Genomic DNA, 14479 nt, shown 5'->3' on the forward strand with positions numbered 1-14479 from the left:
TGACAGAGCGGGGGGCACCACACATCAGTAAGTTTTCCCAGGCCGGCTGCACGCAGAGAAGAGGGTTATGATGTATCGGCATAGTGCTTGTGGATTTGGGGGTTTCCTTTTCGCTCTAGCATCACCATTAACCTTTCAAAGAGATCAAACCGTATCGAGCAGCGGGGATGCCAACATACACCACCATCTGGACTGTCCCGTTCATCCCCAGCCCACCCTCCTGAGAGGAGCTCGGCGCCCACAGAACCTCTGCAGGTTTAATCATTCTCTGGCATCTTACTTCAACGTTTCCCATCTCAGAGCGAGATTGCCTCATGAACTCCCTCTGCCTCACAGGGCAGGGATGGAAAAAACCTACTTTTCATCCCTGTGCAGTGCAAGTTTCTGAAAATGAGCGCTCCGGTAAGGCTGAAACAGTAGAACACGATTCCTTCATGGATCCCTGATGGGAAATGTGGGTTCGGTTACCCCGTTACCACACCAAGGATTACTCCTGCCCCTTCAGGAAGGACACAGCCCCTTCCTTGCTGCGAATCATTACCATAAAGCAGGATAAACAACAAACACCACCTTATCCTCAGCTACGTGGAGCAGCTCCCAGTGATTTATGACACGGAACGCCGGCAAGCTGGATCGAGCCGCAAGTCCTATTTTTTTTTTTTTTGCAAATGTTATTTTCACAAGACTGTCGTAAAACACCAGGAGCCGCCTCACCTGGCTCCGGGCTCCCTCACTAAAAATGTTGTACAACTTGCAGGAATTCATCCCAATATTAGTTATTAACAACCCCGAGCCGGCATTTGCATTTTTATAACCTCGTTACTTAGAAGTGAAACAGGAGAAGGCGAGACTTGGCGATAGCGTTGCCCGCACGCTTTAATCCCAGCCTGAGCTTTTGATGCTCGAGAGCACCTTGTGATGCTGTAACTAACCTCAAACCTGGAGCAGCGGGAGGGCAACAAACCCCCGAATACCACGATGTCATGCTTTACAGGCACACGCTCGGCAACAGCATGAATGAAGGGGAAAAAAAACCCCGTTGCCTAGGAAACACTCCAGTCTTGGTAATTATTACTGTAACTGTCTGCACACCCCACCTATAACAGAAATGAATAATAAATTAGCAGCACTGACTGGCAGCTCTCCGGAGCCGCTGCTGCTCAGCGCTGCTGCCTGCCGGCGCGCGCCGAGACCTGCAACCCGGCATGGGCGAGCGCCATGAGCATGTGGGCGCAGGAGAGGGCGGCGGGTGCGCCAGGGACCAGCGGAGCCCACGCACACGGCTCCACGCGGGGCCCCGCGGGCTGCCCGCACCCAGCTGCTCCCCACGGGCACCCCCCATCCGTCCAACTCAACCGTCAACAAGGACGCGCCATTCGTCTTGGGTTGCCTCGCTCGCCACGCGGTGCGAGAGGACTCCTCTTGGAAGGCTAGTTTGTTTAGAAATTAGAACGCTTGGAGTGATTTACTGGATTTGATTTAAAAGACACAGCGGGAGTTGGCAAAATTCACATATCATGGGGTTAATGTGGGTTAGAATGGAGCTATTTGTAATACAAAAATATTGCATACCAAATACACACATCTGATTTCTTTTAATCCCAGCTCATTTTTTGCAACATAAATCACTTTGTTAAAATGAACAGCTAAAACAGCTGGGTTAGACGCTCTTGAAACATGCAAAAATCTGCTGCTTTAGATGCTCTTGGTGAGCAATGAAAAGTGCTGAGTGCAACCAGTCTCACAGGAGAGAAGGAAATAAGCCCAGTTTACCTCCAGGCGCGCATCCCAGGCTCTGCTGACCACACCAGGCCCTCAGCCACCAGCACGGACCCCGCTGCTCTCACCACGCAACATCCACCGCCTCCTCCTTCAGCTCCTCCAGACAGGGCTTTCCCAGCTTCAGAGGGGAAACATCCCCCTCCCACGACCCTTTCCTGGGTAGAGGCAGGTGCCCAACTTACTTGTGGCCAATTAAGAAAGATTAAGGAGTCAAATTTGCCTCCCAATGAGGGATGGCAGCAGAGCAGGGAATTTGCAGTGCATAATTGATGCAATCGGAGCCCTGTGAAGGGCTGTGTGGGGCAGCTGTGGGCGAGGGGGCACAGCAGGGCAGGGATCATTCTGACTGCGTATCTGCAGCTTCTAGTGGATCCGGCCAAAGCCGCTTCCCCAGCCAAACCAGCGCTCGGCAGCGTCAGGCTCGGCTTTGCTAACGTGGCTGTGGGCTGCACGAAGTCTTCTCGTCTCTTCACCATCTTTTGCCTCATCCCTTCCGAAATCACCAGGACCAAAGACGTCTCGTGCTGCAATGTCCTTCCCCAGTGTTTTCTCCTGCTGTATTTCCAGCTGCCTGTGAAGTCATCCCTGCTCGCCCTCGCCTGACAGGCTGGGGACCCCGGGACAGGGCTGGGGACAGAGCTCCTTCCATGGCGTGTGGTCGTGTGCCACCTCCCTGACCTGCTGCCCCGGCCAGGCCACATCCCTCCTGCTGAGGGCCCGCAAAACCTCAGGAAACACCAGGAAAACCAACCCCTTCCTCAGCCCCGGAGCCCACGGCAGCGCTTCCCAGCAGACAGGGAGCCCTGCCGGCAGCAGCAGCAGGACAAGCCATCAAGGAGATTCAGAAATCGATTAAACTCTACCCTCACTATTATTTAAGTGAACAAAATGTCTAATTGCAGCACTGGGGGCAAAAAGACACTGAGAGTGACAGATAAATTTACACTCAGGAATCCCACATGCCTCAAATTTGGGGCGGCCTAGCTTCATCCTGGTGTTTGTGCATCGGTAGCCAATGCAGCCACTTGCTGGCTAGAGCGTTGTACGAGAAACAGAGTTTAAGTCCTCGCTGAGACTGGCCTTCACAGATGAGGTTTTCACTCTTTACCTGCTCTCGTAGCTTTAATTTTTTGGCTTAGCATTTGTGTTCTTCAGAAACCCCGCAGCTGCCCCTTCTTGCTGCAGGCACCGCATGGTGAATCCAGGGGTCGAGCCCAAGTGAAGAGACCAAGGATGAAGGATCATTCCAGCCTGGAAACCCTCGGACATAAAATACGTGGCAAAAAGGGCACGGACACACCCAGGCTCACGATGAGGGAAAACACTTGTGCTCGGGTTTGACCATGTGGTTAATCCATTCTTCTTTGCAAAATCTCCGAGACACGAGCACGTGCCAAAGCGCATTCCTGAGTAAGGATGCTCCCCTGAACCCAGGCCATAATTCATTGAAACCCAAGGTGCATTTATCCTACTTTTTCCCCATGAGCAGGGAGGTGAAAACAGGGGAGAAAAAAGGAAAACAAGTAAAGAATTAATTTGGATTTCAAGCTGATCTATGGTGACAAGGGGCATTTGGTTTTGTTGGAGTAACTAGGAGTGGGAAGTATTTCAGAAGATATCTAAATAAATCTTCTTAAAGGGTTTTTTTTTCCTCTCTCTCTCTTTCTCTCTCTTTCTCTCCTTTTCCCTCTAATTACCCATGTCTGGCAGTCTTGGATCTCAACCCCTTGTTATTTAAAATACATATTCATGGAACTATATTTTACAGTTGCACTGTTCTGGTTACAAAATAGCTTCTACTTTTCTAGGACATAATTTCATTTTGTTTAGCCAAGAATTCATTAAAGAAGCTATAAATAACCTCCTTTAAATATTTAGCCATGAATAGAGGGTGGACTGGCATTGATGGCTTATTTTAGTACTAATGCAATATGCTTTAAAAAACCCCGCATCTGAGCATGAATCAAGTTAATCATTAACACTTTCAATGTGATTCTCGGGATCCTCTTGGAACGGAGACGGCCCCTCCTCGCCGGCAAGCGTGGGGCACGGGAGGGCTGCGCACCTTTCTCCACGGTTTCCCCTTCAGCCAGCACCGTGGGGAGATGAGGCCTCGGCGCCTGCTCCCTCTCCAAGTCCACCAGCTCCTTCTGCCCGTGTAACCACGCTGCCCTCCCAACACAGAGCAGGGAGCAGCAGGGCTGGAGGGAGAGCAGCCTCCTTCAAAAGGCACCTTAGAAAAAGAAGTCCAAATGCCTCCCCGTCCTTTTTAAGCACAGAGAAAAAAATATTGTAAAAGCGGGAGCTGGCGATTCGGTTCAACGCATGGAGCTGCACTATCAGCTCATCTGTAGTGATCGGAGAGCAAAGGCCAGAAGCACAAGGATCGCTTGCTTGGGGAAGGTGAGGAAATGGCATTAGCTGTCCCCCTGCTCCTGGGTGGCCGTGACCCGGAGGCCCAGGTGCCGGTGGCTCGCAGACTGCGGGTTTGCAAAGCTGCACAACTGCAGCCAAAAGCGAATCCTTCCTTACGCCTTGCAGGCCTTTTTGCCTCAGGTTGTGGATTGATGACATCAGCTGGGGAGCAACACCAGTGGAAGGTACACCCTGTGCCCTCTGCCAACAGCACACCCTGTCCTTGCTCAACGCGGTACCCTTCTCTCTGTGCCAACATCACCAAGAGGAGATGAGGAAACTCGCCAGCTTCAAAACACCACGCACACATACAGATAGGAACGCCCAAATTCACACATAGCAGTGTGGGTTTTAAACCCAGCTCTGTGCCTGTTATTCAAGGATGGCCCCAACAAGGGAGGGGAAGGCACAAGAAGACAGGAGCTGCTGGGCTCTGACTCGGGCACCCGGGACTGCTCTGCGCCAAGAGAAGTCACAGAACTGTACCCCGAGTGCTGCAGTGCCACTGCATTTTGAAATAAAGTTGAAGCATGAAGACATTTTCCCTTAGTGCTGACTCCCTCTGGGCATTCCCAAGACAATTACAATGTTTTCTGAGTATACAAAAGAACGAGATTTTGTAATCGGAGTCTGAGTTTATGCTTCTCTCCTTAAGAGCACTCAATTTCCATGGGCACTCATTAGCAGGAGGTTAAAACACAAAGGCAGAAGAGAATGGACTGCTTTTCTGTCCATGTGGTAGTGAGCACTTCAAGCCAGAACTACAAGTTCAAAATAAAAACCTCTCCATGTCGTTTCCAAATTAGCAGTAAAGCAACAAAAAAACACACAACTTTCACAGCCTTTTTACTGAAAATTTAATTTTACAAAATACCCTTTTCCATCAAAGAAACTTCCCTGCAATGTACATGAACCCAGCGTTTTATAGATCTGTACAGTGAGAAACCAGAGAGGTTTGAAAGAAGGAAAAAACCTTGTGGCAGACACCTAGTTGCAAAACCTACAACAACGTGAATACAAGTGAGTCTTAAAATGCTAAAGCAAGTAATGTGATATAATTGGTGAATATATTTGAAATGTGAAAAGTTTCCTTAAAATGGTCCATATGGTATGGAGAACATCACAGCTGGCACCAAACTGCCTGTATTTAGGTTTAAACACAAAAACAATGTATATAAGGAACAGTTTGGAGAAAGAACCCAAGTGCTGCTATCATAAGGCAAACATATACAAAGGTGCTGACAGCAGACAGGGAAAGGGACAAGGTGAGATGAGGAACACTCGGGGGTTCCAACATGGAATTTTTAATGTTGCCAATAAAGATTTAAATGATAACCGATGCCAAATTAAGACAGGATGCCCTCTTGGCGAGGTGTGACACATCCAGCTTTACCTCATTCCAACAAACGCAAACCAGGACGGAGAACTCCGCTGGCCAGCGAGCAGGAGCTAGGTCGTCTGCTGCATTCTGGCAGCTTTGAATTTGGAGATCCTCTTTGTGGGTTCTTCTGGTGCTTCAGACAAAACCTCCTCGGATTTTCGCTCCAGAATGGTGGGCAGGACGGGGTGAGCCATGACTGGGTGTGGCATGAAGGACGGAGACAAAGGCTCCTTTTCTACAACGGTTCCGGAAAATGCCTGCAACAGAAGAGAATGCTCAGAATGAGCTCATAAAATGCAAATGGAAAGCTATACCCATAAGGTCATTACCCTATATTAGCCTGATTAGGATTGTTATTTCTTTTCATCAAAAGTAAAGAAATATCTTTAAATCAATCACTGTTCCTTGCATAAGTAACCAAATTGTAATTAACCTCAAAACAGCACGTCTTCATAGACAACAGTCTCTTAAAAGTACTACTTAACCGCATTCCTACCGCATAAATGACCTAAAAATCTGCTTCCTCGCTGACACACGCTCAAGAAAGAACCCAGCTGATGGAACACAGAGCTGTGTTTGGGGCAAGAGATGGAGTGACTGCAAAGTTGGACGATGTTGACATTTCCATCACACATCATAGTTTATGACTTAATATCTTCTAACTGCATCGAAATGACAGCCTGCACAAAAACTGGTGAGAACGTATTCTGTTTGTTCTTTTCCCCTTACCAAATATGATCAAAAAACGGCAAAAACAATTTATACTTAAGAAAACGGCACACTCAGTTCCAACCACTTCTCTGTAAAGGGTTGAATAAAAACATTTAGTGTTTAAAAATGACCATTTATATGCAGTCGATTACATGACTTAATCCTTTGTAACTCTGCTAAGAAATGACCATGATTCTTGGAAAACATTGGAAAAAAAGCAACTCAGAACTACTTTTCATAAACACATTTAAGAACAAATCACCCTACTATGTATTGAAAACAGAAACACCAGGATGCCTAAGGCCAAGGGGAAGCAGTTTACATGCAAGGTCTGATGCTCACACTGGGCACAAAGGAATGGACACCAGATTTATTAACCACGCTTGGTTCTGCTTTTTCATAACTCCGTTAACAAGAAAAACAGCACAACAGACCAGCCATTCCTTTCTTGCAGGACTTGCAAAAAAAGCAGCATCTTTTTATTTTCTGCTTCAATAGTCAAATTCTTCCTAAAGCTGTGCCTGCACAAAACCACCCTGGTCTAACAGTACTCCTGTTGCCAAGAACAGGTAAGCAATATGACAGGCTGGAGCGATGGGCTGAAGTCAATTGCATGAGGTTCAACAAGGCCAAGTGCTGGGTCCCACACTTGGGACACAACCACCCCATGCAACGCTCCAGGCTTGGGAAAGAGCAGCCGGGAAGCTGCCTGGCAGAAAAGGATCCGAGGGTGCTGGTCTACACCAGCTGAACATGAGCCAGCAGTGGCCCAGGTGGCCAAGAAGGCCACCAGCACCCTGGCTTGGATCAGCCACGCTGTAGCCAGGAAGAGCAGGGAAGAGATTTTCCACCTGGACTTTGCACCGGTGAGGCCACACATTGAATCCTAGGTTCAGTTTTGGGCCCCTCACTCCAAGGAAGACATTGAGGGGTTGGAGTGCGCCTGGAGAAGGGGAAAAGAGCTGGGGAAGAGTTTGGAGTGCAGGGGTTCTGGGAGCAGCTGAGGGAGCTGAAGTTGTTTAGTCTGGAGAAGAGAAGGAAGAGGTGAGACCTCATCGCTCTCTGCAGCTCCCAGAAAAGAGGTTGTGGTGAGGTGGGTGTTGGTCTCTTCTCCCAGGTAACAAGCAATAGGATGAGAAGAAACGGCCTCAAGTTGCACCAGAGGAGGTTTAGGTTGGATACCAGGAAAAATTTCTTTACTGAAAGTGGTGAAGTATTGAAGGAGGCTGCCCAGGGCAGTGGTGGGGTCTCCATCCCTGGAGATATTAAACAGAAGTGTAGACGTGGCGGCAGGCATGGTGGGGTTGGGCTGATGGTTGGACTGGATAAGTTTAGAGCTCTTTTCTGACTTTACTGATTCTATTCTATGATTCTAAAATACAACTGACAAGGATCGGGGTAAAACCAGAAATAAAAAGAAAAGAAATTAGTGTGTTGGAAGTGGTAATAGAGCAATAATGTTTCAAACACCCACAAAACCACCCAGCAGCAAAGCGGCAGCACTGAAGAAGGCATGTTCACCTGGAGCGTTTCACTGACTCTCCTTCAGGCACTTGGAAAATACATTTTATTGTGGAGAACAACATTCAGAACACGGACTGATGGGTAACACCTAAAGTGTACCCAGATGTTCTATAAAAATATAGCAAATATATTCCAGTAAGTAGTTACTGTGAAGTGCTAGCTCTGCAGATGGATCTTCCACCATGGATCTTCACACCCTGCCCAGATTCGTCTGGAGCCGTTTGTGTGAAAAATGAGGATAAACAATAGCTTTTACGAGGAATTTATTTCTTGTCAGAAATATTTTTTCTAAAAATAGTGTTTTCTTTGAACTTGCCCATTGCATTGGGAACTACGGAAAACTCAGTTTCATCTCATTTGAAAAAGTCAGTGCAAGCTCTTACAAAACAGAAATGAGGAATACTCCGTGCCATGAATCCAGCACAGTGGCCACAATTAATTCTTGTACTCACCCAGTTACTAAGGAACTGTAGATTTTCCCTTATGCCCTTCCTTTGTCAGGAAGCCCTGAACTTTCCAAATGCTGGAAACCAGATCTGTTTGGGATTGCTAAGAGCCATAGTCTGGAAGAGGACAGTAGAGGTGTAATGCTTCCTTCCACAGGGCAATTCCCCTGCCTTTGGCAAGTCCAAACCACAACTCAGCTTATATTTGTGTGGTTTACAACTTAAAACCACCACCTGGAAACGGGCTGCTCAGTCACTGCACAGCTCCAGTTACTGGGAATCAACTCTTCCCTCTCATCTACTCCGAAGCACAGATGTGTCTCTGTTTTTTTTAAATGCTGCTGTCTATCCTGCAGTGACATTTCCACGATGACCCAGCAGACGTGACACTGGTTGCAGTAACACAGGCAAGGGACTCCTCAGCTTCCCAGCTGAGTGCTGGAGGAAGCCCCCGGCCTCATCCCCACCCCTCGGCCCTGAGGACGCCTACGACAGAAGCTCATCACCTGCAAACGTCCTGCTGAAGCACGCGGGGTACGAGCTCAAAAATTATTTTAAAGAAATCACATTGATGGTATAGGCAACTAAAGTCGTTAGATTTCTCGTTTTTATCCCTGCCAACAATCAATAATTAATTAAATACTGTACCTCGGTTGTCCCTGAAGAGGGAGGAAGCTTTTTCGGTAGCTGCTGCCGCCCCTCCTCCTCTTCCTCCTCCAGCAGGCCTTCGCTGTTGTCACTCTGAGTAGCTTCATCACAGCTAATACTCCTCTGAACTCCTCGTCTGTCATCAAACTCAGCAGCACTGTTCTCGCTGGTATCGCTACAAACACTGTTCTCTCTGCTTCGAGACTTCAGAATTGATTTACGAGGGACATATTCTCCATTCACAACATCAACAAAGACTCTGCAAAGGAAAATGTTAGCTTTAATAAACCATTTTGGGATCAGATGACAAATTTACAGTGATCTTGCTTTGTCTTTTGTACAAATTAATTATGATACGCTTTCCCAACTTTTTTGCTGCAGAACTACAGCGCTGTACCTTTAGAGGCATTTTATTTACCAGCGTAGGAGGATCAGTTCTGCAGAGCAAACACTGTCAGGCCCTTTATTCGAGCATGAAGCTGGTTCACCCTTTCAGTTAAAATACTTACAGTGCTTTGAAAAGTGTAGGAAACAGAATATATGAGCTACAAAAAGTTAGGAAAAAGGTAAACTAAATGATTGTCAGGGTTGTTTCTGTAAAGAGAAACAGAAGATCACAACGATGGAAGGTTTTCCAGAATTCAGTCCTTGTCAAATGTAGAATATAAAAACAAATACTGGAAACATTCATCGCTCATGGAAAGGATGAAGGCTGTTTCTGACAAGGGCCATAATCTGCTGCTTTCACCTAACAAATTAATAAATCTATTTTAAAAATCAGCTTTTAATACCAGTCAACACAAAGACACTTTCTAAGTCTTCACAGACTCTAAACTGATATAGAGGCCTCTTCTGACAGTTTGTGCAACATTCCCATGACTTAAAGAAGTCAAGGGTGGGTGGAGGAGACAGAATGGCATTGGAAGACAGAGCCAATTTTACCAAACCAGAAAGGAGGAAGCCAATAACTGCATGAGTTTTAAGGGCGGTACTTGTTCAACAGCTTTATTCACCAGGCACTCATGGGAACACTTCTATATCTCTGCGGAAGATGGAGGTTCTCCACGGAGCTCAGGGAGAGCACCAGGACAGAACCCTTCATCTCACCTTCAGCCCCAGCAACCAACACCACGGGACAAGTTTTAACTTCTCACACTTTGTGACACATTTTTTCAGTGCCTGGATACACCAACAAACAAATGCAGTGATTTTCACAAGCATTAATCAACCAATCCAACAGGTGTCTGTGTTCATCTTTACAAACCCACACATTGGTTTGAACTCTCCCATCACCTCAGTTCAGTATTTATGAATACAGTCCTCTAAGCCAAACACTGGTTTCCAAGTGTTCCACAGGGGAGCACTCCTTTTTACAGAGAAGAGAGACAGTGATGGACTAAAGTCAGGGGGAGAGAATGGAAGAGGAACTATGCAAAGACTTGAGAATATTCAGAAGACACAGGAAGGAAGAGACAAACGCCAGCAACCAGTAACTGCAGAAGAAGGAGCACTACAAGTGATAGATCTGGGCAGTTATGTCTGAAAACAAATACAGAAGCAAATGACATGGAACCACCTGGAATGCATAACAAACTGCCGCATTCCTTCATGGGGTGATATCTCCTGACAAATTTACCACCACTTCAGAACCTCAGAAGAAGTCCTAAGTGTTAACTTGCTCCTTGGAAAAGGAACTTTTAGGAGCAGAAATATTTTATGGATATGAAAGCATGGCAATCAGGCAGAAGCCACAAACTTTGATTTTTAAGTAGTAAATTCAGTGTCAGCTGTTTCTTTCAGGAAACAGCAGCTCGGTTTCATACTCCAGGTGGACAGGAATGAAAAGAGAAGGTCTGCTAAGGGGAAAGCTCACACGCCAACGCTATAAATTACACACCGGTAAATGTCTGCTGGGGTTTTGATGTTAGGCAGTTCTGGAGTTGCATGGCCATTGCCATTGCTGTTCTTCCTTTTACGCTTGGCCTCTTCTTTCTTTTCACTGAATTTCAAAGTAGTATTTTTTCCTGTGTTTATTCTTACCTGAAAATTGAACACAAATGATGGTCTAGACCATAAAATCAACAATCACCAGGCTGCAGATCAACTGCCTTCTGACATTCTCCTATCCAAGCAACTGGAGACTACAAAGCCATAAGTTAACAAGTGTATGAATGGTAACATTCAGGTGTGAACTGTTTATACTTTACCACTTGCACTAGGCTGGGGGATTTCTTTGCACTAATGTGCATAGATTTTGCATTTAATACACGACAATATGCTTATCGAAACCTTGCTCAAGAGCTCAGCTGTTCAATAGTCAGTTTTAAGTTAAGTAAAAAGTCATTTTAAGAACCCCTAGACAGGACAGTAGCTTTTATGGCAGCTGGAAGCCAGAACTGTAAGGTATAAGTTTGAAGATCATTTTTTAATACCGTATTTGAAACTGCAGGATTTGAACTGCGGGCTTCAAGCATCCAAAAAAAAAAAAAATCCAAATAAATGTCATCTACAGTTAGCACTTTACATTATCTACATTATCTAAAACTCTGTTTCAGACATGGTATATATGTTTTGCGCAATCTCTTGACAGAAAGATCAAAATAATAAAGTACAAACCCTTTTAGGTTCAACAGTGTGAGAGAAAAAAATAGTTGGAACAGAATTATCTCCAACATCTATGTCATCTTCGTCATCACTGTGATAATAAGTAGAGCCATTAACTTGGCCACCAAACAAGTCTGAATTTGTTACTTCTTTATGGAAGTTGCCCTGAGTAATATGGTCTTCTGCTGTATACGTCCCACTCAGATCTCTCCTCTTATCTTCTTTCTCCTCTTCAGAGGAGGTTGTGTCTTCTCCAGTTGTCTCAGCCATATCAGGCATCCTATGAAATGAAAATTATCTAAGTGAACTGAGGCCCTTGGCCCTGCAGCACACACTTTGTTCGTGTTCCTCCCTTGTTTCACCAGTGAGAATTCCCCTGCACCCATATCGTCAGTGGTTTGCACTTAAGGTAAGATTCTCTCACCTACACCTTCCCGAAGCTTCCCAAACCCAAACCTGACTGCGCTAGGACAGTGCTGTACCTGTCCAGTTCACCCAGGAGCTCTTCTTGTCTCTCAAGCTCTTCCAAGCGGGCCCACAGCTCCTCCTCTGACTGGAAACGGCCTGTTGATTTTGTATCGCTTCCATTTGCTGCAAAATCTACCTCAAAAATGTTTGATACTTTTGGCTTTGAATGAGGTTTGTGAGCAGTTCTGTATTTTCCTGTGCAACAAAAAATAAGAAGCAATTACTAAAGGAATCGACAAAAACAAACAAACAAACAAAAAAAAAAACTGGGGGGGAACCACAAACAAACTGTGAAATATGGAGAGAATATTTTCCATTTCAAATGACTGTCTAATGGCTTGAGCGAACCTGCCAAGGAACCAGAGCAGCAGCACAGGATAACCGGCTCCGGATGTTACAGGAATACCGAGGAAAAGCAGAGATGATCATTCGCAAAGCAGGAGACCCTGAGCCTGGGACGGTTTTGTTAGTGTGGGGTATATTACACCTCTTGTGCCAAACACTGGACTTGCTCTGGCAGAGACCAACATGTGAATGTGACATTTGCTCACCATCCCATTAACAGACCATGTTATTAACTGGGAAAACAAACCCAGTTTGTACTTCAGCTCATTTTGGACAAAGTCACCTAGATTTAAAGAGCACAGTCTTTTTGGTTTGGATTGTATTTTTTAAAATTTACAATGAAGATCATTAGAAATGATCTCCAGAGCCATTGGGGAAATTGGACCAAGATCCACTCATGATGAATCACTTGTTTTCATGAAAAAGACCCACTCAGAAAAGCATACAAAGCCCTGCCGTTTGGAAATAACCAACATAACCCCCTTTAAAGCTTCAGAGGTGACCCCAGAGGTACACTTGTGAGAACACAGCAGTCACCGACAAGTTCTTGCTGGCATTTAAAAGCTTTGCTGCCCAGTAAAAAGGAGCATCCTGCGAGGATGGGGAATACTTGTTCTGTTGAGTGCTGTCTGGCACATTGGGACCAAACCACCTGCCGACAGCAATGCTCCAGCCCTGCCTGCGCCAAGGGCACGGCTGCTGCCCCGTCCCCCGCTCCCCGAGGCCGCGCTGGGGGCTCCGCTTGCTTGGTCCCACACAGTTTCCCCGGGAGGTTCCCCCCCGTGCAGCGCTGACACCTCCAGCAGGGGTGAGGACCCCTCCCCTCCTATCACTGCCACCAGTGTACCCAGCACCTGGGCTGTATGGGGACCCCAGGATCACCGTGGGCCTCTGAAACTCCGCTTTGTGCATCTCTGCAACAGTGACACAATGTCTGCGCTATTCAGCATCCTTCAGGTTTTAAAACCTCTTTCTATTAACCAATTGTGTAGCCATCTTTTTAATTTTTAGGAACTCATGGCTTACAGTTATCCTTATTCAAATACGTCAGCTTATACTTTAATCCTGAGTTAAATACAAATTCAGTCGCAACATTAAAAAGCAAACAGGTGACTGTAAGTAATGTTGGAATGTGTGTCCCCGACTCTTCCACGGGATAGCGTTTTTCATCATCTCATTAAGAAAAGGCTGAAATGTATTTTATTGAGATTTGAATATAAATTGAGGTAAGCCAAGCAATCAGAGTAGCTTGTGAGGATTTAATTTGGTATAATTACAAAATTAATAAATAAAATTTGGAAGGATTAGTTAACAATCTATTTCAATTTGATTTTCAGATTGCGCCCTCCCTATTTCTTTCTGCCACCCTTCAGTCTTAACCACTGACTTGACTACTGAGGGAAGCCCATGGTTCTCCCTCTGAACTCGAACAGAACGTCTGTCAGTCAGGAAGCCAGGTCAGACCTCAAAGAGGACAGAGACAACCACTTGCTGCTCCAGTACCCGCTGGGCTCACTCACTGCTACTACAAAGCATCGTCAAGTCACTTCAGACATGAAACAAAAAAAGTGTTATATTAAAATCTAGAAGAATGGGAGCATCATCAATAAAGTAATGAGATGCTTCGCATACTCAGTTTTGTCTTCCTCAGAAATATAGCTCACCTCCATTTGAAAAAAAACAATTCCTAGGCTGACGAAGCCCAGCCTGCCTCAAAATAATCACTAAGTTTTTCTTCTAGCTACTTCTCTCTCAGCCTCAGCACAGATTGGTGCTAACCCAATATTCCCCCGTGCAAATTTTTGGCAAAAATCAAGATGATTTCAGAGGACATCCCTGCTGACTCTCCTCGTGTGCTCCCACCCAACAGACTCGGAGCTTCTCCAGTATTTCTTCTGTTGTAAAACTCAGGCTCTGATACAAAACATTTTCTTCTCTAGTTCTCTCCCCAGGAGCCAGTGTATTTTATTTCCTACCTCTTTTCTTCTACAAAACTTCAAACTCCCAGTGTAGACTCTTCAAAGAAAAAAAATCACCCAAATTTGTTTAGCTGATGCCTACCAAGGGATGTCACAGCATCCCATAGTGAAACTGAGGGACAAAATCCTTCTCACATCCAGATTAGTAATTTTTACTTTGAATAAGCCATTTTTCT

At 45.8% G+C, this 14479-nt stretch overlaps 1 protein-coding gene across 1 annotated transcript in view; it reads right to left on the minus strand.

The window, feature by feature from the left end:
• Positions 1 to 5037: 5037 nt before the first annotated feature.
• The window catches only part of URI1 (URI1 prefoldin like chaperone), a 37112-nt gene continuing 27670 nt past the window's right edge, over positions 5038 to 14479 (minus strand). Inside the window, exons 7-11 of the mRNA XM_069868176.1 lie at positions 11994 to 12174; positions 11524 to 11791; positions 10805 to 10947; positions 8908 to 9166; positions 5038 to 5835 (exon numbers count right to left, since the gene is read on the minus strand). Of these exons, the coding sequence (XP_069724277.1) occupies positions 5647 to 5835; positions 8908 to 9166; positions 10805 to 10947; positions 11524 to 11791; positions 11994 to 12174 (1040 nt within the window). The 3' untranslated portion in view covers positions 5038 to 5646. The remainder of the gene's footprint in view (positions 5836 to 8907; positions 9167 to 10804; positions 10948 to 11523; positions 11792 to 11993; positions 12175 to 14479) is intronic.

The sequence above is a fragment of the Phaenicophaeus curvirostris genome, chromosome 14, assembly GCF_032191515.1.
Source record: "Phaenicophaeus curvirostris isolate KB17595 chromosome 14, BPBGC_Pcur_1.0, whole genome shotgun sequence".
Taxonomy (NCBI): domain Eukaryota; kingdom Metazoa; phylum Chordata; class Aves; order Cuculiformes; family Cuculidae; genus Phaenicophaeus; species Phaenicophaeus curvirostris.